Source organism: Podarcis pityusensis, assembly GCF_964106645.2.
Source record: "Podarcis pityusensis genome assembly, chromosome: 10".
In the NCBI taxonomy this organism is placed as follows: Eukaryota; Metazoa; Chordata; class Lepidosauria; order Squamata; family Lacertidae; genus Podarcis; species Podarcis pityusensis.
This window is the reverse complement of record NC_138035.1, coordinates 7756820-7782835: the sequence shown is the minus strand read 5'-3', so window position 1 is coordinate 7782835 and position 26016 is coordinate 7756820. Positions and strand designations below refer to the sequence as shown.

At 46.7% G+C, this 26016-nt stretch overlaps 1 protein-coding gene across 1 annotated transcript in view; it reads left to right on the top strand.

Annotated features, from left to right (window-relative positions):
- EXOC4 (exocyst complex component 4) overlaps positions 1 to 26016 on the top strand; it is a 349341-nt gene that overhangs the window by 319712 nt on the left and 3613 nt on the right. Inside the window, exon 17 of the mRNA XM_081022722.1 lies at positions 549 to 708. Within this exon, the coding sequence (XP_080878848.1) occupies positions 549 to 708 (160 nt within the window). The remainder of the gene's footprint in view (positions 1 to 548; positions 709 to 26016) is intronic.

The window sequence follows — 26016 nt, the reverse complement described above, 5'->3', positions numbered from 1 at the left end:
CCATATATGGAATTGCAGGCTGTCTTAGGTTAAAGACATGAGCTTGTGAGTCTTGTTGCTAAGCCAATATATGACTTCATGAGAATGAGCAAGCATGTGAGTGCCCCGGTTAGTGTGTTAGACTAGGACCTGGGAGACCAGGGTTCAAATCTCCACTCATGAAGATCACTTGGTGACCTTGGGCTAGTTACTGCCTCTCAGCCTAACCTACCTCACAGGGTTGTTGTGGAGGTTAAATGGGGAGCGGAAAGAACCACGTTCACCACCTTGAGCTCTTCCCCCTTGCATTTCATCAGGCAGGGCAGCCAAAACTAAAAGGTTGCAAAAATTCTGTGCGACGGACATATGTTGGAAAGCTTTTGTGAGTGCCCTGAAATAAATGGGACCCAGGAAAAGGTCAAAATGTTGCCTGTTTGATGTGCCTCATTAAGCAGAATCAAGTTGTTTCATAAGTTACGGTTTTGCTGATTTTATCTCTCTATCTTAATCCTTTCTTCTTACCGGTCACCTATATGTGAAATTTCCCTTATCTTTCCTGCTCCATCCAGGTTTGGGCCACTTGATTTCCTGTATTCTCATAAACGGGGCCCAGTACTTCAAGCGCATCAGTGAATCTGGCATCAAGAAGATGTGCCGAAACATCTTTATCCTTCAACAGAACCTGACCAACATCACCATGTCACGGGAAGCGGACCTGGACTTTGCAAGGTGAGAGGGGAACTTGTGCTGCCTCCCAAACGTGGACTGCAAACATTTAGTAAAGGAGGATGGGCTCAATGTCTGAGGGCATGTTTTGCATGTAGAAAGACCTCACTTCAGTTGGATTTTGACATGGTGGCCCCATGATCATTAGCATGCAGTGTGGATGCTATTTTGTCACAAATCCAGCCTTAGGGCAAGAGTTTGGCCTGGATGACTTTTCCAGACACAATTCCTCTGTAATTCAGTGTGGGCCATGGACTGGCGCCCAGGTTAATGAAAGCAAGCATCAACAGCCCCCCTGCCCACCCCCATCACCACCAGAAGGATTGCATTGATTTTGCAAACAGATAGGAGAAGTGCTGGCTGCCTCTCTCTGGCCGATTGTCTCTTTAATCTTGGCATTAGTTATTTCAGCAATGGACAGCTGAATGTATGAAATATTCATAAGGATATTTTTGGGGTCAGGAATCAAAATGCCTGTCTGGACTGAGCAGAAAAAGCTTTTGTGTCTGTCCCCCCGTGCCTTGGACTCGGAATAATCCACCAATAATGGAAGGGGAAGCTCACAGTCTTTTGTCCCCTTTTTTCCTTCCCCGAGACCGAATTAGATGGGTGAAGAAGTCTGACTTGAGCAGATTTAGGGGGAACAAAGTCCGCTGGTGAGCTTCAATTATTTGGATTCTCATATGGGGAATGATCTCATTATTGAGTTAGCCTATTCATAATAACATTGACATGGGGAAATTACAAAACCCCGAGGCAGAGAGGGGGGCTCCATTACCAATTCTCTCCGGAATATAATTCTCAAATTCAATCATTTCCTTTTTAAATGATTTAAAACACACACACACACAACTTGAAATGTTAACTAAATTAGCACAGGTTTTTGGCAGGCGGCACAGGACTCGAACATGTGCTGACAGCAACTGGCACCCATATCGGAGACCCAAGCGCAAGAGAAGGTTGGCAGTGGAACGAGCCAAGGCAATGAACAGACAGTGTTTGGGGCATGGAGGGCGACACTTGCTGGGTCATCCGCTCTGCACGTTATCCCCATGTTGGTCACCACCCTGCACTGCCTCCTGCCGTAGCCCGGCCTTACGAATGCCAGGGCATCAGGAAAAAGCAACAGCACCACATTCACTTGCTTTCTCATCATCAGCCCTGTATGCCCCACTGGATGGGCTGTGGCTCATCTCTTCAGCTGAAACACAAATGTGGTTCTGCCCACAGCCCACAGTAAGCACTGTTGGTGCTTCCATATTGCCCCTTTGCGCAGGGTAGGCCACACGTCGTCCTGGGCGATTCTCCTTCTCCTGCTAACCCTTGTGAGAGGAGCCCCACTCTTTGGAATGTTAAAAAAATGAAATAAATTTTAATTAAAAGTTTTTGGCATAAAATGCAATCAAATCCAAACTAATATAGAGAAGAAAAATGTGAAAAAGCAAGAATAATAAAAGGAAGGAAACAAAGAATAAGGAAAATAATAATAATAATAATAATAATAATAATAATAATAATAATAATAACAATAGATTTTATTTATATCCCGCCCTCCCCAGCCGAAGCCGGGCTCAGGGCGGCTAACAACAATAAAACAGGACAAAAGTACAGCATAAACAACACTCTAAAATCATTCATTATAAAATTAATTAATTCAAGCCACTGGCAACCATTGGGCAAGAGCTCTGTGAAGATTGCCAGGGAGGGAGTCAGGCTGTGCCCTGGCCAAAGGCCTGGTGGAACAGCTCTGTCTTTCAGGCCCTGCGGAAAGATGTCAAGTCCCGCAGGGCCCTAGTCTCTTGTGACAGAGTGTTCCACCAGATCGGAGCCACGGCCGAAAAAGCCCTGGCTCTAGTTGAGGCCAGCCTAACTTCTCTGTGGCCTGGGACCTTCAAGATGTTTTTATTTGAAGACTGTAAGTTTCTCTGTGGGGCATACCAGGAGAGGCGGTCCCGTAGGTAGAACAGAAGATGAGAAAAAGAGTGAAAGCCCGGGCTTTATCACAATTATATGTTGACTCTTACCCCACACACAGAAGAGTGAACCCTCCCAGCTCTCTCCTGGGAGCTTCCCCCTCTCCAAGTCGATCCCCCATCCAGGCACCTCTCAGGCCTAGCGCTGCTTACTGCTGAGGAGTCCAATCCGATTGCCCTGGCGCCATGTTCCGTAGCCATTTGAGAAGCAACTCTGACCCTGCTCGCACTTACAGTCTCCCCAAAGAGATTCACATAGGTCAAAGGCAGTTTGTTTCAGACAAGTTTTAATAAAGCTTCTTTGGACTTGCATGGAGTGCCAAATGCATTTGGACAACTGGGCAGTGGCCCTGCCTCAGAACAGCGCCCTCAAGACTTTTCTTTGGCCCAGTGCTCTTCACATTCTTGCACTGGAGCTCTGATCTTCTCTAGCTGTACAGTTTCCAGCACATATCTCATATATGCACATAAGTCAGCTTATGAAACATGTGAATCACATAACTGCCATTAGATTAAAACCACCAGAGAAGCGGACACAGAGCAATGGATCCAAACTACAAGAAAGAAAATTCCACCTAAACATTAGGAAGAACTTCCTGACAGTAAGAGCTGTTCGACAGTGGAATTTGCTGCCAAGGAGTGTGGTGGAGTCTCCTTCTTTGGAGGTCTTTAAGCAGAGGCTTGACAACCATATGTCAGGAGTGCTCTGATGGTGTTTCCTGCTTGGCAGGGGGTTGGACTCGATGGCCCTTGTGGTCTCTTCCAACTCTATGATTCTATGATTCAAACAGCAGGTGAAGGTGGGGGGCAGCTGCAAATGGCTTTCAGCCATCCAAGTGTTCTTTAAGTATTAAAAAGCCCAAGCAGGGCTGGTGAGGAAAGGGTTCTGTGATGAGGGGACCACCACTGAAAAAGCCCTGCTCCTTGCAGCTATTGGCCAGGCGTTCTGGAACAATGGTGTTCAGAGCAAGGCTTTGTTCATGGGTTGTAGCAGTGGAGAATGAGGAGACCCACTGCAGTCCTCGCCTTGAGCTTGCCCCTTCCAAGAGCATTCTCAAATTGGCACTAAAGCATGCTCCCATGCCCGTGGACTCATCCCCCAAGGTGAGTTTCCCATGTGTGTGTTGGGGTGCTTCTGTGACAATGACGGTCATATTCAGTGTTTATGCAACACCATCAAAGCACTGTATAGGAGTGTGCGGGCTTTGGAGTTTCTCAGACCTCTCTTCATCTCACAAGACGAGGGGGCTGGGGGCTGGATGATGTACGTACCTCAAGAGCCATGACGCAGCTCTAGCTCACATGCCCTGTATGCATGAGGTTTCTGGGCCCCACGCTGCGCCAAAGATTCCTGCATCGCAGGGGCTTCGTCTAGAATGAGCCTTGGGGTCCCTTCCAACTTGTATGGTTCTATGACTCCAGAGCAATAGAATATAGCAGTGAGATGGACCAATGTTCTGCTCTGGTGTGAAGCCGGTGTGTGTGTTTGCGCGTGCGTGTGCCTGCAACAATTGTTAAATGAAGCAAACTGCAGTCCCTGAAATGCTGCTGTTTAAATGGAACCTCTTCTACGGGATGTGATGTTGTGATTGATAAGCAGCAACCTGAGCATTAGAGACGCTGAGATGTTTTGGATTCGATTCAGCTCCCCTTGAAATATTTGGCAACACACTGCTTGATTTCGACAAGGGTCGACTCAGTGGCACACATCCAGTTGGGATCCAGCTCTGCTGAGCTGGTGCTGTGCAGCAAATTGCACCCGGTTGCCAAGGTCCCTTTTATGCTGTCATTGTGTGGTTCTGTTGTTTTTAATTTTGTTCCCTAGCAAGCTGCAGGGGTTTTCCTCCCCAGACTACTTGTAATGTGTCTGTGTTCCTGCAGCAGCCATTTGGTAATATAATGCTGCCATCTACTGGTGTTTTCTGGCAGGAGCTGGACATTTATTTACTTACTTTCCCATTTATGCGCTGCGCTTTCCCCCAGTGAGCTCATAGCAGGGAGCATCATACCATCACAAAGCCCCTGTGAAGTAGGCTCCATAGAAAGCATTTCCCACAAGGCTGTGCTTGAAGCTGTAACTCTGCATCTATAATATAATATAATATAATATAATATAATATAATATAATATAATATAATATTGTTGTTTAGTCGTGTCCGACTCTCCGTGACCCCCTGGACCAGAGCACGCCAGGCACTCCTGTCTTCCACTGCCTCCCGCAGTTTGGTCAAACTCATGCTGGTAGCTTCAAGAACACTGTCCAACCATCTCGTCCTCTGTCGTCCCCTTCTCCTTGTGCCCTCCATCTTTCCCAACATCAGGGTCTTTTCCAGGGAGTCTTCTCTTCTCATGAGGTGGCCAAAGTATTGGAACCTCAGCTTCAGGATCTGTCCTTCCAGTAGAAGAAGAAGAGGAGTCTGGATTTGATATCCCGCTTTATCACTACCCTAAGGAGTCTCAAAGCAGCTAACAATCTCCTTTCCCTTCCTCCCCCACAACAAACACTCAGGGCACTCAGGGCTGATTTCCTTGAGAATGGATAGGTTTGATCTTCTTGCAATCCATGGGACTCTCAAGAGTCTCCTCCAGCACCATATTAATATATACATTTTATTTTTGAATTTTTCAGTTTTACATACGTAGAATAAAAACAAAATACACATACCCCTTTTGACTTCCCTCACCCCTTTTTGTGGATCCTTATGTTATAATTTCCTCCCTGCATCTCCTTTATAACTACAATTTTTCTTAAGTCCTTAAATATTCCTTAATTATTTTTTTTTAAACTACAGGTTTTATGTTCATCCTACTAATGACTTGAATTGTTTACAGTAATTTTTCAAATACATTATATACTCCCCCCCCTTCTTTATTAAAAAAATTATTCTTCCTAGTTTCGAATTCTTCTAGTAAGTTTTGCCGTTTCGGCCTAGTCCTATTAATGCACGAATTAATAAATAAACATTGATGCACCCTTTATTTATTTATTTATTTAGGTTTAAGTGACCTTTCAACGCAGCAGTATGACATCTTCAAAAGCCGTAATATTTTTAATTCTTTTTATTAAAAAAATATTTTTTCATTTTCACAGAATCTTCTCAAATATTCTTTTATACATTTAATATTGGTATTGATATTAAATGTATAAAAGCCATAATAAAACCACCCAACTAACACTGAAAGATATTACAATATTGGGCAAAAAAGAATATCTTCACCTGCTGCTGAAAAGAGAACAGCATTGGCACCTGTCCTGGGGAGCATGTTCCAAAAGTGTGGTCTTCAAGAGAGGGAGCCCCTTCCTGGGTTCCACCTGCCTCACCTTGGACTGTAGAGGAACCTACAGAAGGTCCTCTGCTGTGGCCCTTAATACCCAGGCAGGCTCAGGAGAGAGAAGGCACAGTCCTTGAGGTCTCCTGCTCCTAGCTGGTTAGGGCTTCAAAGGTTTAGAATGATTAAAGGCAGCTTTAATGGCGCCTCCTTGGGTCCTGCTTTCTGTTGGTGCTTAAGAACACATGCTTTGCTTACTTTTCAATTAAGAACTTGGCTCCCAAAAATACTTCCTTTCCCTTTTAAATTTTCCCCCGTCTTGTTTGTCTTCTTCCCTGTAGTTTCTGCTGAGCTCTGATCTCAGCATAGCTTTAATTAGTTCTAATTAGCACTTGCGCTACATTGACAACAACAAAAGCCCCCAAACATGGTGGATTAAGCCCGAACCCCCCTCTGCTTTGCTGTGCCTTTCCTCACTGTGGTTCCCATTTGCGTGGAGCGATCAAAGTCTGGGCTTCCCTTCTCTTCTGCAGAGGAAGCAAGAAAACAGATCTGCCAGATTCCATCTGTGGAATAGGACAGTGGTGTCTTCAGTAGCTGCCTTGGCAGGAGAATTTTGGGCAAAACGCTACCATCGTTTTCATTATCTTTGTTCCAACATGTGCTGCTGTGCCTGATGGGAGCTGTAGTGCAAAACATATGGAGGGCACCTGGTTGGGGTAGGGTGCTTAAGGGCACAGCCAGCTTAGGAGTGTAAATAATAATAATAATAATTTATTATTTGTACCCCGCCCATCTGGCTGGGTTTCCCCAGCCACTCTGGGCGGCTTCCACAAAGACCAAAAATACACTAAGATGTCACACATTAAAAACTTCCCTGAACAGGGCTGCCTTCAGATGTCTTCTGAATGTCAGGTAGTTGTTTATCTCTTTGACATCTGATGGGAGAGCGTTCCACAGGGCGGGCGCCACTACCAAGAAGGCCCTCTGCCTGGTTCCCTATAGCTTTGCTTCTTGCAATGAGGGAACCGCCAGAAGGCCCTCGGCGCTGGACCTCAGCGTCCAGGCAGAACGATGGGGATGGAGACGCTCCTTCAGGTATACTGGGCCAAGGTTTTTTAGGGCTTTAAAGTCAACACCAACACTTTGAATTGTGCTCGGAAAGGGAAAGGGAAAGCAGGCATAGGCAAACTCCAGCCCTCCAGAAGTTTGGGACTACAGTTCCCATCATCCCTAGCTAACAGGACCAGTGGTCAGGGATGATGGGAATTGTAGTCCCAAACATCTGGAGGACCGGAGTTTGCCTATGCCTGGTGTAAAGTGTTAGGAAATCTAGCAGTGTCTTCCTCCCTGCACCTTGATAACACTCTGGCAGAGAGAGTTATGGGTTGGACCTTTGCTGTCCTGCAGAGCCTCCCGTAACTTGGCCAGAGCTGGTTCTTCCACCGTTCAGCCCAGCTGGATTAGGTGACTTGAGGAATCAGTGAGAATCTGGCTGGCCTAATTGCTGCTCCACCTTTGCTTCCTTGCTTCCTTCCTTCCTTCCTTGCTTGCTTGCTTGCTTGATTTTATATACCGCCCTTCATCAAAAGATCTCAGGGCAGCTCACAAGATAGAAACACGAGATAAAAGCACAAATAAATAGTTAAAGCAGAAACAACAAAACAATAGCCCCCCTCCCACAAACACATTCTGTCCGTTGTCCAAAAGGTGGCAAATTGCAGTTTTCACTGCAGTGGGGGTCATAGTCTGAATAAATGCTTTACATGGGAAAGTTACAGGTAAACATCTATGCGTGCACATACAGGGGTCATCTGTGAAGTGCTGGTGGTGGCCACTGTGGCTTGAGAAGTCTTATTTCGCAACTTGTGAGGAAATCCCTTAGCTCTGGAGTTCCTCCGGCTTCAAAGCCAAGGAGAAAGCAGGTGATGGCAGTGACTGGTGTTACCTCTCCCCTGTGACTGCGCCACTGTTTGTGCAAGGAGGAAGCAGCCCTTTCTGAAGTTCTGTCTTCAGAGCAGCTTTCAGAAGGCACAGAAGGTCCTGCCCTGGATTGGACAGGCCTCTACTCTTGGGTGCCATAGGATTTCTTCTTAGCTGGCAGCACACTGTGCTCAGTCGCTCAGTCCCGCTCCTCTCTTTTTCTGAGCTAGGCCTTAGACAGGCCACTCTCCCCATAACTTAAGTCCTGCTCCTTCTGAAACCCTTCAGGTCTTATTCCTCAACTCAGGCTTCTCAGGCTGCCAACTCTCACAAGCCAGGCACCTCCAGCTATCTCCTGGGCAAAATGACCTTTGCAGCTACGTCTTGGGCTGCTGACAGCCTTGCAGGCCTCTCCTCTCTGCCAGCCCTCCTCAAACTCTGCCTGCTCCAGACTCCAGCCTTCTAAGAACACCAGAAGGGCCTGGCAGCTGGATTAGGTCAAAGTCCCGTCTAGTCCAGTATCCTGTTCTCACAGTGGCCAACCAGATGATGATGATGATAATAATAATAATAATAATAAATAATATTTTTTATTTACCGTATTTTTCGCCCCATAGGGCGCACCTGCCCATAGGGCGCACCTAGTTTTTTGGGGGGGAAATAAAGAAAAAAAAATTATTTCCCCCCCAGGCGTGGGGCTGGGGCGGGGAAAGCCCGAGCTTCCCCTGACCCCAGCCCCCAGAACAGGCTGCTCTGCGCAAGCCGTGGGAGGGCTCCCGCGGCTTGCACAGAGCTACCTGAAGCCCGGGTGCGACTGCTCAGTGCTCCTGGGCTTCGGGGTGCAGGCAGCTCTCCGCAAGCCGTGCGAGCCCGGTGGGAACTCCGGCGGGCTCCCAAGGCTTGCGGATAGCTTCCTGAAGCCTGGAGAGCGAGAGGGGTCAGTGCCCATCGACCCCTCTTGCTCTCCAGGCTTCAGCGAAAGCCTGCATTTGCCCCATAGGACGCACACACATTTCCCCTTCATTTTTGGAGGGGGAAAAGTGCGTCCTATAGGGCGAAAAATACGGTATACCCCGCCCTCCTCAGCCAAGACCAGGCTCAGGGCAGCTATCAACCAATAATAAAAACAAGTTGATTAAAATACAATTTAAAAAACAAGATCAAAATACAACATGGAAACCCACAGGCAGGACACGAGTGCATTGGTCCTCTCAGCAACTGGCATTCAGAGGCATAACTGCCTTGGACAGTTGAGGGACATCATGGCTAGTGGCCATTAGTCTCTGGCTTTTCTTCTCAGGCATGACCCTCCTGCTTTGAGAATCGCAGTTAAATATCCGTCATCTCCTTGCAGCATCTCCTCGGATGGAATAGGGTTCAAACAGGTCAGAAGCACAAGTTGCCAGAAATGATGTTTGTGTTTATTACTTTCATTGGGTAGCCTGTCTCGTTCTGAACAAGTAATGACATGCAAACACATGCCTGTGCACCGTTAAAATAGCAGGAGAGCCACCTCAAAACGCTAAAATAACCAGCTTGTTGGTTCTACTCCAGCCCGCTGAGGACAACCCAGAGAGCTCAAAATGCTTCCTGGAGAGAGTGTTCCCCTTGAGCATGCAAGCTGAAGATGCAGAATGAAGTCAGGCAGACTATAAAAAGAGAAGCCACAGCAGGCTTTTTGCCCGTGGTGTGAGCTCAGATTCTTCTCAGCTTCACAGTTTGCATGCTAGACATATATCCCAGCGTCAGTCTTTTTAAAGAAAATAATAAAGTGCCATATGTACATTTATCTGTTCATCTTTCCATCTTGAGAGGAAGAAAAAAGAAGCCCTGCAAACATTTTTTTTTAAGAGTTACTAAAGCTGCTCTAGAGGCTGGTAAGGGGAGGTAGGTTTGTGACATTACAGGCATCCGCCAATAGGCGCACTCCACAAGGGGATTCCCCCCTTTCGTCTTATTGAACGAAATAAGCCACTTCTGCCACTCCACCAGCCCGACCGTCGTGGAACAGAAATATTGTGTCTGCTTATAAAGAGGCAAAACTTCCACTCTTGCAGCAGTGCACACCAGGGCTGAGACAAAAAATGCTGAAATGTTAGTGTTGGCAATTTTTTCAGAGGGAAGGAAAATGACATGCATGCACCAAAAATACCTCCCTGCCGCCACCCACATAAAAAACACAGTCCTTGGTTTTGCTTATTTTCAGAGAGGTGACAAAAATCATCCACATTCCGGGAGGTGGGCTTACCATCTGTGGGGAATTAATTTTCCAATACCACGGGGTTCAGCAGCAGTCCACTGTTTTCCTTCTCCTAGAAATCTGGAGTGGAGTCCCTAAAATCCCCTGTACGCCTCTTTCCGACAACTTCTGCAGCCAAGCGTCTTGCTCTTCTTTCCTTTGGACCATATCAGTGAGGCCAATGGTGGGGTCTTGTCATCTGGGCAGCCCAGGATCTCCAGACACACACCCCATAGAGTGCCCCCTAGAGATCACTTAGGTGCTGCTAACACAGTGGTTTGGACTTCACCCCCAGAGGCACACTCCCTTGTCTTTCAAGACAGACTGATCCCAACAACAACAGAATGCACTGAAAGCAGCACCCTTTGAAGTGGACTGGGGATGCTAGCCCCACAGGGTCTGCCCACCCTGAACTGTTTTCCTGATTTAAATCAAACAACCCAACCTATCTGGGGAAATGGGGATGGGGATTTTCACAGAAAGGAAGGGTTCACTCTTCTTCTTCTTCTTCTTCTTCTTCTTCTTCTTCTTCTTCTTCTTCTTCTTCTTCTTCTCCTTCTCCTCCTTCTCCTTCTCCTTCTCCTTCTCCTTCTCCTTCTCCTTCTCCTTCTCCTCCTCCTCCTCCTCCTCCTCCTCCTCCTCCTTTTTTGGTGTTCACTCATAGCCAAGTAGTGGGACGCGGGTGGTGCTGTGGGTAAAACCTCAGCGCCTAGGACTTGCCGATCGCACGGTTGGCGGTTCGAATCCCCGCGGCGGTGTGCGCTCCCGTCGTTCGGTCCCAGCGCCTGCCAACCTAGCAGTTCGAAAGCACCCCCGGGTGCAAGTAGATAAATAGGGACCGCTTACCAGCGGGAAGGTAAACGGCGTTCCGTGTGCTGCGCTGGCTCGCCAGATGCAGCTTGTCACGCTGGCCACGTGACCCGGAAGTGTCTGCGGACAGCGCTGGCTCCCGGCCTATAGAGTGAGATGAGCGCACAACCCTAGAGTCTGGCAAGACTGGCCCGTACGGGCAGGGGTACCTTTACCTTTACATAGCCAAGTATGATTGTCTTCCATGAACACAGTCTTAACAATCAGTCTGTAAGTGACTGTTGAGGCCATTTCTGGATCCACACATCCTTCCACAGTGGGGATATAGGTTTTCAGGCAGGAGGTGATCACGGTGAAGGTTTGCCAAGTGTGTTTGAACATTTTCAAAGTCCATGATACCTTTGGTAAATAAAGGCTGTTCTCCAGTTGGAGCGCTCGCAGGCCAGTGTTTCCCAGTTGTCAGCGTTTATACTACATTTTTTAAAAATTGCCTTGAGAGAGTCTTTAAACCTCTTTTGTTGACCACCAGCATTACACTTTCCATTTTTAAGTTCGGAATAGAGTAGTTGCTTTGGAAGACGATCATCAGGCATCCGCACAACATGACCAGTCCAACCAAGTTAATGTTGAAGAATCATCGCTTCAACACTGGTGATCTTTGCTTCTTCCAGTACACTGGCATTAGTCCACCTGTCTTCTCAAGTGATGTGTAAAAATTTTCAGAGACACCAATAATGGAATCTTTCAAGGAGTTGGAGATGGTGTTTATAAGTTGTCCATGCTTCGCAAGCATTTTCACAGAAAGAAAGGGTTCACTACTATTCCCAACAGTGTCCCACTCCCGATTGCATTGGGTCAGGGCGGGGGGCATTCCCTGCAGCTGTTATTGAATTGTTTGTTTTTTGAACAACAACAACAATCAGCGGAGTCACCAGTCTCTCGCCATTTCATCCTTATTATCCCAAAACAGCAAGTGCAGTGGAGTAAGGGTGGTGCTGGCCAAGCGTTGCTTTGAGCCAGGACCATCCTGATTTTGTAGCTCAGAGCTCCTTCAGGTGACCTGCTTGTGGAGGCAACCTCAATCCCCTAGCTTCTCCAGGATATAAGTGTGTCAAACAAGTAAATGAGCTGCACAAACTTTCTAAAATAATCTACATTCGTCTTCTTTTAAGCAGCCTGTTCAAAAGTGTAGAGCACCTAGCAGTAAGTTGGGCATTTAATACTCCAGCCTGCCTGCCCTCTGCATACCACTGCCTTTCTCTTCTAGGTGGTTTCCCGTTTTGCAGCAAAGATTTTATGTAGATTCGCCATTTGAACGTTTCCTGGGGGCACTTTTAATCCCTTTGCTCTAACCTTTTAAATATAAAGGTGTTCGCGGCCTTGGTAATGATTTTCACTGCCTTAATGTGGATGCTATTTGGTTGCTCTTAATGAAGAGGTGCAATTCCATTTTCTTCAGCTAAAAATACCATTGTCAGGGGTACATTGATGGGTGAAAATTTAAGGGTGGGGAGGACCTTTTCTCACCTGGCAATTTTTGAAATTGAAGGGGAGCGTTGACTGTTTGATGACCTTTTCAGTCTACAGGAAACCTGTTTTCACATTCTCAGAGACAAGAAATTTCACATGGGAGCTGAATCCAGTACTTTCAGCCTCCTCTTCCTCCTCTGCCAGGGGCTGTGCTGGCAGAGTAGGAATACAGGCACCAGAAGTTGGCAGTCTCTGGGCCAAATCAAAACTCACCCCCTGCAACCAACCCTTGAATAGGCGAGGAGCTTGGTCTCGCCACTCAAAGAACCTGGCCCCTTGGTTCCCTTCTCCTCTCTGAGTGGGACGCGGGTGGCACTGTGGTCCAAACCCCTGGGCCTCTTGGGTTTGCTGATCAGAAGGTCAGCAATTCGAATCCACGCAGCGGGGTGAGCTCCCATTGCTCTGTCCCAGCTCCTGCCAACCTAGCAGTTTGAAAACATGCCAGGGCAAGTGGATAAATAGGTACCGCTGCGGCTGGAAGGTAAATGGCATTTACGTGCACTCTGGCAGTCATCACAGTCCTCTGTGCGCCAGAAGCGGTTTAGTCATGCTTGCCACATGACCCAGAAAGCTGTTTGTGGACAATCGCCAGCTCCCTTGTCCTGAAAAGCGAGATGAGTGCTGCACCCCATCGTCGCCTTTGACTGAACTTAACCGTCCAGGGGTCCTTTATCTTACCCTCTCTGGGTTTCTCCCCAAATGCAGCATTGGACCCAAAGGGGTGCAGCAAATCCAGTGTTGGAATAACAGACCAGGTATTGTAGGCAGATCAGTCAGCAGTGCTGGCAGGTTGGAGGACCATCAGGCAAGAGGAGCAGGCTGGGCAACAAGACAAGTATCCGGGGGCAGCAGCAAGGCAGAGAACAAGCTGGGACCTTGGCAAGGATCACACTCTGGTTGCCCCCTCAAACAAAGCACCATCTGGGCATGTGCTGCAATGCTCTCCATCCCACAGAGGTGTGTATCACCATGTGCGTATCAGCCCTCCTTGAACTATTCCCATTACAGAGAGATGCCTGGGGACAAAGGGAGTTGCTTCCCTCTTGCACATGGAGATGCTGTCCTTCTCCGGCAGACGGAGGTGTCAGAAAGAGACAGGAGGGTAAAGAGGGGAGGAGTGTAGGGTGAGACAAGGGCTGGATCTAGACACATCAGTTAAATGTACAGTGGCACCTCGAGTGACATACGCTTCAGGTTACATACGCTTCAGGTTACAGACTCCACTAACCCAGAAATAGTGCTTCAGGTTAAGAACTTTGCTTCAGGATGAGAACAGAAATCGTGCTCCGGTGGCGCAGCAGCAGCAGGAGGCCCCATTAGCTAAAGTGGTACTTCAGGTTATGAACAGTTTCAGGTTAAGAACGGACCTCTGGAACGAATTAAGTACTTAACCCGAGGTACCACTGTATTTCAAACTTTGTTTGAAATTGGGTTGGCAAAAACAGAACTCCACAATGCCATCTGGTGTCACAGTGTTAGAATGCATAAACAACACATATAAAGCACTTTTTCTTTGCCAGTGTAGCTGAGTCCAAGATAGAAGCAGGGTGAGAAGAAGCACCTTCTGCTTGCAAATTCTGCATCCCTCCCATTTTTCCCCACAGCCTAAAAAGAAAGGCGGGTAAATATTGAATTGTCAACTTGAAAGGAGAAGTCTGTCACTTTGTTCTGATCTCTGAATGGGAGGAACTCTTTTTTCTGGGCTACTTCTTTGTACCGGGAAGCCCGTCTAAAGAAGATGGGGAGACATTCTGCCACCAAGGTGTTTTCACCTCACCATAGGAGGCTATGCTGCTTCATGCTTGCCTCTCCGTAGACAGTAACAGATATTTCGCAGAAGGTGGTATCATTCTGTTTCAGTGTACACCTCAGTGGGACCACTTAATCCCACGTTTTGCATATCCCATTGTCCATCTCTCCCTCTTAATTAAATTAAGCTGGTGCGGTGAACTTTTCAGCTGTCAGGAGAGGCTTTTGAAGCTATTCAGAGAACAAGATAAGCCAGCAACAACACTTCTCTTCTATCCAGAGTCACTTGACCTTGGTCGGGGGATGCTGCGCCCGCCCCCTGCCCCAATGCTTACAGTTCTCTGGAGCACAAAGGCATCACTTGGGAATGGCTAAAATAGACCAGCTGAGCACTGTACACTTTTTGTGGAGGCTTCCTCCTCTTCAGATTCAGATTGTAAGAGTGAGGTGCGGGACACTTCCACACAGTGAGGCAGTTCTCCAGCCAGGTGAGGTTTCGTTTCACCCCTTACATGTTTTCTGCATTCCACCTTCCTCTGTTTCCCAAGAGAGCCCTCTATAGCAGTGGTTGGGCACCTCCGGCCCATGGGCTAAGGTTACCAGGTGTCCCCGTTTCCCAGGGACATTCCCCGGATTTACAAATCAGTCCCCATACAAAATCCATGGAAGTTGAAAAGTGCCCCCGCGTTCATTGAAAAAAATCTGGTAACCTTACCGTGGGCCCAATCAGGCCTCCCCGTGTGGCCTGTGGAGCGCTTTGGCCAGGCTGAGCCACACACCCCTGTCCTACCCCTGACACATAGCTGTCAAGTGTCCCTTATTTGGTGGGACAATCCCTTATCCCAGCGCCATGTCCCGCTGCTGTCCCTTATTGATGATGTCCCTTAAATTAAGCTACTGAAGGTAATGGGGCCCTTTCTATGTCCAGCTGTCCTTTGTCAACAACAAATTGTTGCTGTTTTTTGTGTTGAATATATGCTTTATGGTAATTTATGGACCTAATAGGTATCTAAAGCCATTTGCACGCAACAAAATATGTATTTTATCAAAGTAATTGTTGATCCCTTATTTTGGCTGCTGATCCCTTATTTTTGAGGCTGCTGGTCCCTTATTTTCAAATCTGTAAGTTGACAGCTATGCCCTGACGTCATATAAGATCTGGGTGTCGTGCAGGTAAAGATGTAGCTGTCGGATCCATCAGGGCTTGCAAAACACCATGCTCATTGCTATGTTCCAGCCTAGAGTCTATGGGTTTCTCTCCAGCCTCTTCTATTTTGATGCCCATCCTGCTCCCCACTCCCTATTTTAATCTCAAAGGTGGACCCCACCTCGGCTGCATCTGGTTCAGCCCTCTAATGGCCTTCCATCTACGGGCTAAGACCTTTCTGTTTCCAGGGGACTTTGATTGATTGCACCGATGTTTTTTCTATGCCGTTGCACTGCTGCATATTTATTTATCTTTAGCTCAGAGCTGGCTGCTGGTCTTTATCTGTGGTGTTCATCGTTGTAGTTTTCGATAAGCTATTGTGCTGTGTTCTGTATATTTTACGGTTTTCTTGTTGACTGCCTTGGGCATCTAAACATGGAAAGGTGCAATAAGAAGTAAACAGGGAGGGAAGCCACCTTCAGAGCTCATCTTTGGAGTAAGAGAAAACGACCCCACCAAGCAAATCATAGCCCTCAATGGGGCCCATCCCACAGCTCAGATGGCTTTGTAAGAAGGCAGTTCTCCTGCTCTGTTCTTTTGCCGCACCTTTGAAACACTGTGCCAGAAAAGCAGAGAGCATGGCACTAAAGAGGGAGATTATTGATTTTTGCCGTTGGATTAGCATATCTGGCAGATGGAGGCTGTCTAAGAACGGTTCAGAGTGGCATCTGTGAGCTGCCTGATGGGAAGCCCTGAACTTCACACATCAGATGTGGGATTTCAGCAGTGTGTGTGTGTGTGTGTGTGTGTGTGTGTGTGTAATGCAGCAGTCCAATCCACCGCACCATCAACCAGCTCTGTGCGGCCAAGAATAAACATTTGCCGCTAGCAGAGATTTAAGAGCGCAGATTTTCATTTTTGGCATGGGAGGGGAGGTGCAGGGACGGGGGAAGTTGAATGCAAAATATATTGCGCTACGCAACTGAACATTACTTGGCAGAACTGATAAGCTAAGCTAGATCCTGATATGCATCTGTCTACCTGACAGGCACACTGTGACTGTATTAGCTTAAATCTAATTACTTTTTGAGTAAATTGTGGATAAGCCTGTATTTGTCAAATAAAGCCCAGTCCACAATCCAGTTAGCTGGTTTCGCGCTTTCCTTTCTATTCTTCCTTCAGCCCTGTTTGTGGAGAACTGGATTAGCTGGTGAACTGTTCTTGGGGCCAGGATTACAGGCACACATTGCATGCCTCCAAAAACACTCCTCATGTGAACTGGGGTCTGTTGTTCTCCCTCAGGTAACACGCATGCTGATCAGCCACCCATAATGGCTCCCTTTTGTATACCTCTTAAGATCAGGCATGTCCAAAGTCCGTTTCGGGGGCTCAATCTGTCCTGCCGGTCAGTTTAATCCGGCCCTTTGGCAGTTTATTTCCTGGGGTAAAATTCTAAAAACCTCAACAACTTCAATGCTAAAAAATGCTTAACAACTTTGGGGTAAAATCATAAAAAAGCTCAACAACTTCAATCCTAAAAAATGGTTAACAACTGTGGTTGGCCCTTTGATCGGCCCTCACAGCCCTTCACTTCATCGAATCTGGCCCTCTTTGAAAAAAGTTTGGACATCACTGTCTTAGATGGATTTCTTTCTTTCTTTCTTATAGATATAAAAGACTGAGGGAGAGCAGCAATATGTTCCAAAAACCTCTCTCCTTCTGCAGTTTTCTCCTAATGTATTATTGCAATCTGCAGAGGTAGTTTGCAGTTGTTTTCTTGAAAAGAAAAGAAAAAACTGACCAGAGATCTACTCTATTAAGGATATAGAACTTCAGTGCAATCTGCTGTGCGTAGCTGTGTTAACACCTGACACTATTAAGCTCCATGCCTTGCATACAATAGACTCCATATAAAATTGCATCACCACTGCAAATAAAGGGCAACAGCCAGTAGCAAAAGAGTCTGAAGTGGATGGAATTCATGTTTAAGGATGCAAAGTATGAGGCCTTATGGGGAATTGTGGACGCAGCAGACTCTCATCCCCCTAGGAACACCAAGTGCTGATACCTTCCAGATGTTTGGGACCTACAAGCCCATTGGGATTGCACTGGGGTCATTAAAAGTAACGAGAGCTGCCTTGGACCAAGGTTGGTTCATTTCAGTGGAGCTTGCATGGCCCTAGACAGTATTCCCAGATTTTACCCATGTTAATTAGTGGGGTCATTTGGATTTTCCAACCCAGGTGCCAAAATGTTTTCTTCTGCCTTTGGCCATCAGAATCTTCTCTTCTGTCCTGTCCATAGCTGTCAACGTTTTCCCCTTTTTAAGGGAAATTCCCTTATTCCGAATAGGATTCCTTGCAAGAAAAGGGAAAAGTTGACAGCTATGGTCCTCTCCTGCTGCTTTGGAATGGGGCACAGCTGGGGTTCATTTGGCTCTCCAGGCCTTTACACCCCTCAGCTTTCCCCCAATCCAAATATATCATTCCCAAGAAGACATTTGGCTGGTTTGTTGACTATGTCTGCCCAGAACAACTTCCTTGTTCCTCATCCTCATCTTAATCTTCCTGCACCTGGTTTGGGGTCTCTGGTCCTAAGTGACCTTCAGCCTCTATTTGAACCTTTCCCTGAATCCTCTCTCTACGCCCTTCTTCCTTGCCCTCCCATTTCCCCTCCTTCTGCCTGCTCTCTTATATTGAGCCTGATCCCATCTCTCCTGTCCAAGACCTGATACCATGTTCTGCCTACATCTGGGCAAGATGTTTAACCCTGGTTTACCTGAGACCTTGGGAGAGTCCCTTCCAGCCAAAGAAGGCTATGCTGAGCCATACGGTCTTCGTACAAATCAGCTTCATCTGCCACCAAGCTATCTCTCAGCCTCAGTTCCCTGTCTGTGAAATGGGATCATGGTTTCTTCTGAAGGCAAAGCCACTATATATAATAAAGCACCCGGTGATTACAAGCGCTGTATACATGATAAATCACAATAGCCCCTTTGTTTCAGCATCTGGGTCCACTTCCCACACAGTTTGCGTTAAGCACGCCAAGCTGCTCTCTGCTGCATTTGTTCTTCCCAGCGGGCAGCTAAAATTGTATTTTATTTTGTGCTGACTGGCGCACTCTTGTCGTTGCCTTTTCCACCAAAGTGCTGACTGTCTCCTTCCTCTTCTTCAGGGAGGCATTTCATTTCCACCTCTCCCCCTTATTTGCAAGGAGGGAAGTCGCTTAATATTCTTTATAAAGTGGCATCCAGTTCAGATAATTTTTGTCCTTTGTGCAGTAAAAATGCAAATCTGTCTGACTTACGTGCAATGGCAAGCATTAATAAGTGATGTTTAAATAGACTGGATTAGCAGTTTTACTGATATATGAACAAGATCCCAGCTCTCTCTCTCCTCCCTCCCTGCCCCTCCTCCCGAATAATTTGCACATGCAAAATCAATTTGAATACAACACACTAAATTCAATTTAGTTTTTGTGTAGGAAATTGCACTTATCGGCCTGAACCATTAAATTTACTGTTTAATATGTACTTTCCAGCTCACTTGGTTAGAATTTCATTGCCCTTTATCTGTATAAATTTAATTAGGCCTGATATCATCAGTATATTATAGAACTAATTAAAGATTTAGATAAGTGTGGAGGGTGTTTCTTTAATGCCCTATAAAGTTCCACTTGGCAAAGGAGGGGATTTTTCCTTCCTGCTTTGCCACAGCACTTTGTGGGAGGCTAAGAGGACCCTGAGTCAGAGAATGCTTTTGGAAGCAACATGCAGCGAGTTTGAAGGTGTTAACCTGACTCTCATACTCTTCCTTAATTAACCTGCAGTGTCTAGTTTGGGGTAGGGGAGAATTCATTTATCCATGAAATAAATTCCCTAGGTGAAGAGTGTACACACAGTATGACTGCTGCTGTAGGACATGACTGTTTGCTGACTCACTGGATCTCCCCAGGTTGCTTATCCCATCATAAGGTAAAGGTAAAGGGACCCCTGACCGTTAGGTCCAGTCGTGGATGACTCTGGGGTTGCGGCGCTCATCTCGCTTTACAGTGGTACCTTGGGTTAAGTACTTAATTCGTTCCGGAGGTCCGTTCTTAACCTGAAACTGTTCTTAACCTGAAGCACCATTTTAGCTAATGGGGACTCCTGCTGCTGCCGCTCTGCCACCGCACGATTTCTGTTCTCATCCTGAAGCAAAGTTCTTAACCCGAGGTAATATTTATGGGTTAGCAGAGTCTGTAACCTGAAGCATATGTAACCTGAAGTGTATGTAACCCGAGGTACCACTGTATTGGCTGAGGGAGCTGGCATACAGCTTCCGGGTCATGTGGCCAGCATGACTAAGCCACTTCTGGCAAACCTGAGCAGCGCACGGAAACGCCGTTTACCTTCCCACCGGAGCGGTACCTATTTATCTACTTGCACTCTGACGTGCTTTCGAACTGCTAGGTTGGCAGGAGCAGGGACCGAGCAACGGGAGCTCACCCCGTCGCGGGAATTCGAACCGCCGACCTTCTGATCGGCAAGTCCTAGGCTCTGTGGTTTAACCCACAGTGCCACCCGCATCCCTATCCCCTCATAGCTGGCCACTTAGTCATGTGATATCCCCTGGCCAGCCATTTCCTGCATGTTAGAAGGGCTTTGTCTTTGCAGGAATGGCAATGAGTGTGTTTGGAAACTATGGCTGGCTCAGAACGATTGATGAGGGCCGGTTATATGCGGCATGCGACTCTGTTGCTTTTTAACCTGCATTGTCTCCTGGTGGGCTGCCAAACCCCATTCAAAGTTCTGGTTATCGCCTTCAAAGTCAGGTCCATTTTGGATCCAGTATATCTGAAAGACCAGCTGCTCCAGCATGATTCTTCCTACCCACCTCTTAAGTTCTTCTGGAGAGGCCATTCCTCTGCATCCAACCGGTCCATGACAGCCACACTTTACCACAATGTACAGTGGTACCTCGGGGTTAAGTACTTAATTTGTTCCAGAGGTCCGTTCTTAACCTGAAACTGTTCTTAACCTGAAGCACCACTTTAGCTAATGGGGCCTCCAGCTGCTAACCTATTTCTGGGTTAGCGGAGTCTGTAACCTGAAGCATCCTAACCTAAAGCGTATGTGACCCGAGGTACCACTGTATTCATGTCTGTACGCATTACTCATCTGCAGAACCCAGAGAAGTGTGAATTGTGAAGAATGGCAGCCTCGTGGTTTGTGTATTGTTTTGAAAGTGTGAATTTGGTAGGTTCACCTTTAAATGCACGCTGAGCGGATTTATTTCTACCCCATCCCTACTTGGGAGGTTGCTTTAGCCCCTTCTCTGTAGCCTTCAGGACCACTAAAGCTGTTTCATTCAGTTGGGCTGTTGGGGCTGTCTGATCTGTGGAGTTTGTTTATGATGCTGCATTTTTTATTAAGTTAGTTGTTGGTTTTCAATTAATTTTACTGCTCAGGTTCTGTTATGTTTGTGAGCTTCTTCAATGATTCCTGTGCTTTGGGCCTCTTCACTGTGCAATTTCTGGCTGTGGGCCTAATTAAAGGTCAATCCAGCCCATTGCTATCAGCCGTTGAGTAGCCAAGGGTCTCGAGAACAGAACCCAGCTCTCCGGTCCTGTTGTCTTTTTCCTGCCCTGTCACTGGAGACGAGATCAGAGACAAGTCTGGACTCTGCAGCAACTGATTCCTCAACTTCCTTCCTATTCAGAACATACAAATGGAGTCTTGAACCAGAACCACACCTTTAAAAAATAAAATATTGGTGCAATTCTTAAAAGCCTCTTTTTTTCCTGGGAAAGCTCTGTGGGGAGAAGCAAGCCTATCTTGAACTGCCTGCCTTGGAGGAAAGTCCCTAGATATTTAAAAATAATAATAATCTCAGTGGAAAGGCAGCCAAGATGAAACAATCTCCCATGAGTGCCATCAATACTTTTCTCCATTTAAATGCTAATTTTCACCTCTAACCCTGGCTAGCCTGCATAAACAAAACAAAACAAAACAAAATGTTTCAAGGGGTAGTCAGGGGAAATTCCTGATTGAATCCTGATCTGGATAAGATTTGATTTCTTCTCAAGATGGTGGCTGGGGGAGCAGGGGGGCTTTGCATTTAATTTGAAGAAGGCAGCTCCTCAAACATTCCTGAATCTGTCTGCGGAAAGTAGCTTGCTGCCTTTGCCTTTCCCATTCCAGCCTCCTCTCTGCTTATATCCCCTTTTGGTCTCTCCCCCTCCCCACCCCACGCACCCCCGTGCACGCCCTTAGAATGAAGAATTTCTTTGGGGCAGAATTTCTTTCCCTCTTGCTCTCCTTCTTGCTTTCTGTGTACATTGATAGTGTCAGATAAATAAACAACAGTAGGAGAGGTTCTGTGTAGGAATTGGAATGGAAGTTGCTTGTCGATCGTGTCCTTATTGCATATAAACAGATTGTCTTCCACCGAGTCCTGGCGTTGGTCCATCTAGCCCAGAATTTTCTCTGGCTGTCAATGGTTCTACAAGGTCTGAAGCAAAGGCTTTTCTCATTGTCTCCCTCCTGATCCTTTTAAGCAGGGCTGATTTCAGACTGGAGAAGCACTATGTGTTTACAATAAAGGTAAAGGTAAAGGGACCCCTGACTCTGGGGTTGCGGCGCTCATCTCGCTTTATTGGCCGAGGGAGCCAGCGTACAGCTTCCGGGTCATGTGGCCAGCATGACTAAGCCGCTTCTGGCAAACCAGAGCAGCACATGGTAACACCGTTTACCTTCCCGCTGGAGCAGTACCTATTTATCTACTTGCACTTTGACGTGCTTTCGAACTGCTAGGTGGGCAGGAGCTGGGACCGAGCAACGGGAGCTCACCCCATCGCAGGGATTCGAACCGCCGACCTTCTGATTGGCAAGTCCTAGGCTCTGTGGTTTAACCAACAGCGCCACCCGCATCCCTGTTTTTACAATACTTCTCGGTTATTTGGAGGCCACCAACCGCACAAGAGCATGGTAGTCACTACCCTCTAATATTGTCCAATGCTTCCTTCCCACCCCCCTCCACAAGCTGCATCAGCGTCATCATTGGCTCTCTGACCCCAAATGATTGGCCACAGTCAATGCCACTCTCCTTTTGGGGGACTAAATGATGTAAACTCAGATGGCAGTCAGCTAGACCTTGGCGGCTGCTGCTGTTTTTAGGGTTATTTGGGGTCGACAAGGCCTTGGGTTTGCACTCCGTTCCTGGCATTGCCTTTGGTCCCATGTTACAGGGGAATGCAGCAACCAGGGTCAGTTAGGGAGCAATTTCATAGGGTGGCGTTCAACTACATATTATACAGAGTATACCTACTGAAATTAATGAACATGGCTTCAGTTGGAGAATGGCCCACACAATTTGCCTTGCACATATCACTGCTTGGCATATCCATTCCTCTGCCAGTATGGCACTGCACCCTTGATAAATGTCTGTCACCCTCCTTGTGTGTGTAAGGAGGCTGTCTAGGCAAACTAGGCCCTCCAGATGTTTTGGAAGTACAACTCCCATCATCCCTAACCAACAGGACCAGTGGTCAGGGATGATGGGAGTTGCAGTCCCAAAACATCTGGAGCGCCAAGTTTGCCTATGCCTGGTCTAGGAACTTGAAAGCAAACATTTTTGATGCATTTTGGATCCTACAGCCCCGTTGCACAATGCAAGGTCCCATCACATCAGGTCCACCAAGTCTCTCCAACTAGCCTGCTAACCTTCTCCTCCTTCTCCAACAAGTTGCACATACAAGCAGTGTAAAATTGGGCAGACTTTTTGAAAGAAAAAATGGGCTGCATGGGAAGTGAGGGGAGGTGGTAAGGCTGGAAGGAACCCCTTTTCAGACATGCTTGTTTGTACATTCAAGTTTTCGTTGTGGGGAGAATCGAAACTTTGATCTCTCACCTGCAGTCTGCAAATGCACTCATGGGAAAAAGAAAGGGCACCCTCTTTGAATTCTGTGGTTTTTACATATGAAGACATGACAACAATCATCTGTTCCTTAGCAGGTCTTAAAATTAGGTAAATACAACCTCAGATGAACAACACATGGCATATTACCCTGTGTCATGATTTATTTAACAGAAATAAAGCCAGAATAGAAAAGTCATGTGTGAAAAATAAGTACACCTTATGATTCAATAGCTTGTAGAACTACCTTTAGCAGCAATAACATGAAGTAATTATTTTCTGTAGGACTTTATCTGTCTCTCACATTGTTGTGGACGAATTTTGGCCCATTCTTCTTTACAACGTTGCTTCAGTTCATTGAGGTTTGCTGGCATTTGTTTATGCACAGCTCTCTTAAGATCCCACACAACATTTCAATTGGGTTGAGGTCTGGGTTTTGAGTGGGCCATTGCAACACCTTTGATTCTGGGTTTTTTCAGTCATTTGGTTGTAGATTTGTTGGTGTGCTTGGGATCCTTCTCCTGTTGCATGACCCAGTTTCAGCCATGCTTCAGCTGTTGGGCAGATGGCCAAACATTTGTCTGTAGGAATTCATGGTCGACTCAATGACTGCAAGGTGCCCATGTCCTGTGGCTGCAAAACAACCCCAAATCTTCACCCTTCCACCATTGTGCTTGACAGTTGGTATGAGGTGCTTGTTCTGGTTTCCTGTGTTTGCTTTTTGCTAAACATGGCACTGCATTATGGCCAAACATCTCCACTTTGGTCTCATCTTCCCAAAGGACATTGTTCTAGAAGTGGTTTGTTCAGATGCGACTTTGCAAACCAAAGCTATGCTGCCATGTTCTTTTTAGAGAGACGAGGCTTTCTCCTGGAAACCCTTCCAAACAAACCATGCTTGTTTGGTCTTTTTCTAATTGTGCTGTCACAAACTTTAACATTTAACATGTTAACTGAGGCCTGTAGAGCCTGAGATGTAACTCTTGGGTTTTTTGCAATTTCTTTGAGCATTGCACGGTCTGACCTTGGGGTGAATTCACTGGGACGTCCCCTCCTGAGAAGATTGGCAACTGTCTTGAATGTTTTCCACTTTTGAATAATCTTTCTCAGTGTAGAATGATGGACTTAAAATTGGTTGGAGATTACCTTAGAATCCTGTTTCTTGGGAGGCAGCACTTGCTTCTCTAAGAGCATTGTGTCGTCTTTCCTTCTTTGCATTGTGTTAAAACACACCTGAATGCTCCAGACCAGCAAACTGCGAAAACTTCGGCTTTTATAGAGGTGGGCACATTTGCTGATGATCAATTAAGCAAGGGCATTTGATTAGCAGCCCCTGTCTGCTACTTAGCCTCTTAATTCCTACGGGAGCAGTAAGGATGTACTTAGTTTTTCACACTTGATTTCTCCATCGGCTTAAATAAATCATGACACGATGTAATATGTCATGTGTTGTTGTTCACCTGGGGTTGTATTTGCCTAATTTTAAGACCTGCTAAAGAACAAATGATTGCTATTATGTCCTGATATGTAAAACCACAGAATTCAAAGAGGGTTCACTTTCTTTTTCCCATGATTGTAGGTGCACCATGTGATTTTCCTGTTTGGAGGGGTTTGTTGGCTCCCCAGAAGCTTAGAATGAAGCACCTAGACCAGAAAATGCAGTGTGTGTGTGTGTGTGTGTTTTCCTGATGATTTAAAAGTTGTGCTGCTGGGCAGAATGCCTCTCTCTAGCCTCTCCTAAAAAAATCAAACAAAACATTTCTGACGGCTGGAAGCAAAAACTATGAAAAGGGAACAAAGGCTAATCAAGAGGCGAATTCTTCTCCCTCTCTCTCTCTTTCATATTTCATTATTTGATAACATCAGGAGAGCAGGCCTATCAGAATTGCTTTGGCAAAGGCAAACAGGAAGCACGCCTGATCAATATTTATTAATACTTTTCAAAGACAGGGGAGGCAAACCTTGAGCTGAGCGGCTAATCGAGTGAGTAATTCCACATGCGTAGGCCGGCTGGCCAAAGGCAACACCAGGCCAAACAAGGCAGTGGTTTTAATTGCAACCAATTAAAAATGCAGGTTTCTCTCTCCCCAGCCCCCGCACCACTGCCTTTATATTAATTGTTTATTTTAATTAGAAAATAATCTGATTCTCTAAGGAGTGGCAAGTAACTCCTGGAAGCAGTGAGTTCTGGATTCTGGTCAGAATGTCCTTTTGCAACTTCAGCCATTCGGCCTCCTGTGGATGGAGTTTGTGGGCTCATCCAGTCTTCTACTTGTCCCGCGACTTTCCCCTGGGAGAACCCAATTTCTGCCGCTGAATCAGAGCAAACGTCAATTGGGTTTTCTGCAGATTGCCGTTTGCTGCGATTCAGCACGAAAGAGCAGGTTCTGCCAGGGAAAGTGGAGGGGCAAACAGAAAAGAATTCGGACCCGTGCCTAGAAAACATGGGACAAGCAGAAAACCACTCAAACCTTGCTTTCTAGGCATGGAACAAGTGGAAGCATGGATGAGCCCCCTGTCTACTCAATACAGTGTCAGATCATGGCCTCCTCATTTCAAATAGGCTGGGTTGCACTGGTTGAGTGGGAGAAGGTAGGCATAGTCTAAGCACCTGTCCCCCTAGCGCAGTGTTGCCTACACTGACTGGCAGCGGCTGCCCCGAGTTTCAGATGGAGGATATTACTGGTCCTACCTGGAAATGAACCAGGGACCTTGGGCATGCAAAATAGACCCACCACCATTGGGCTACAGCCCTTCCACTAGGACAGCTCTTCC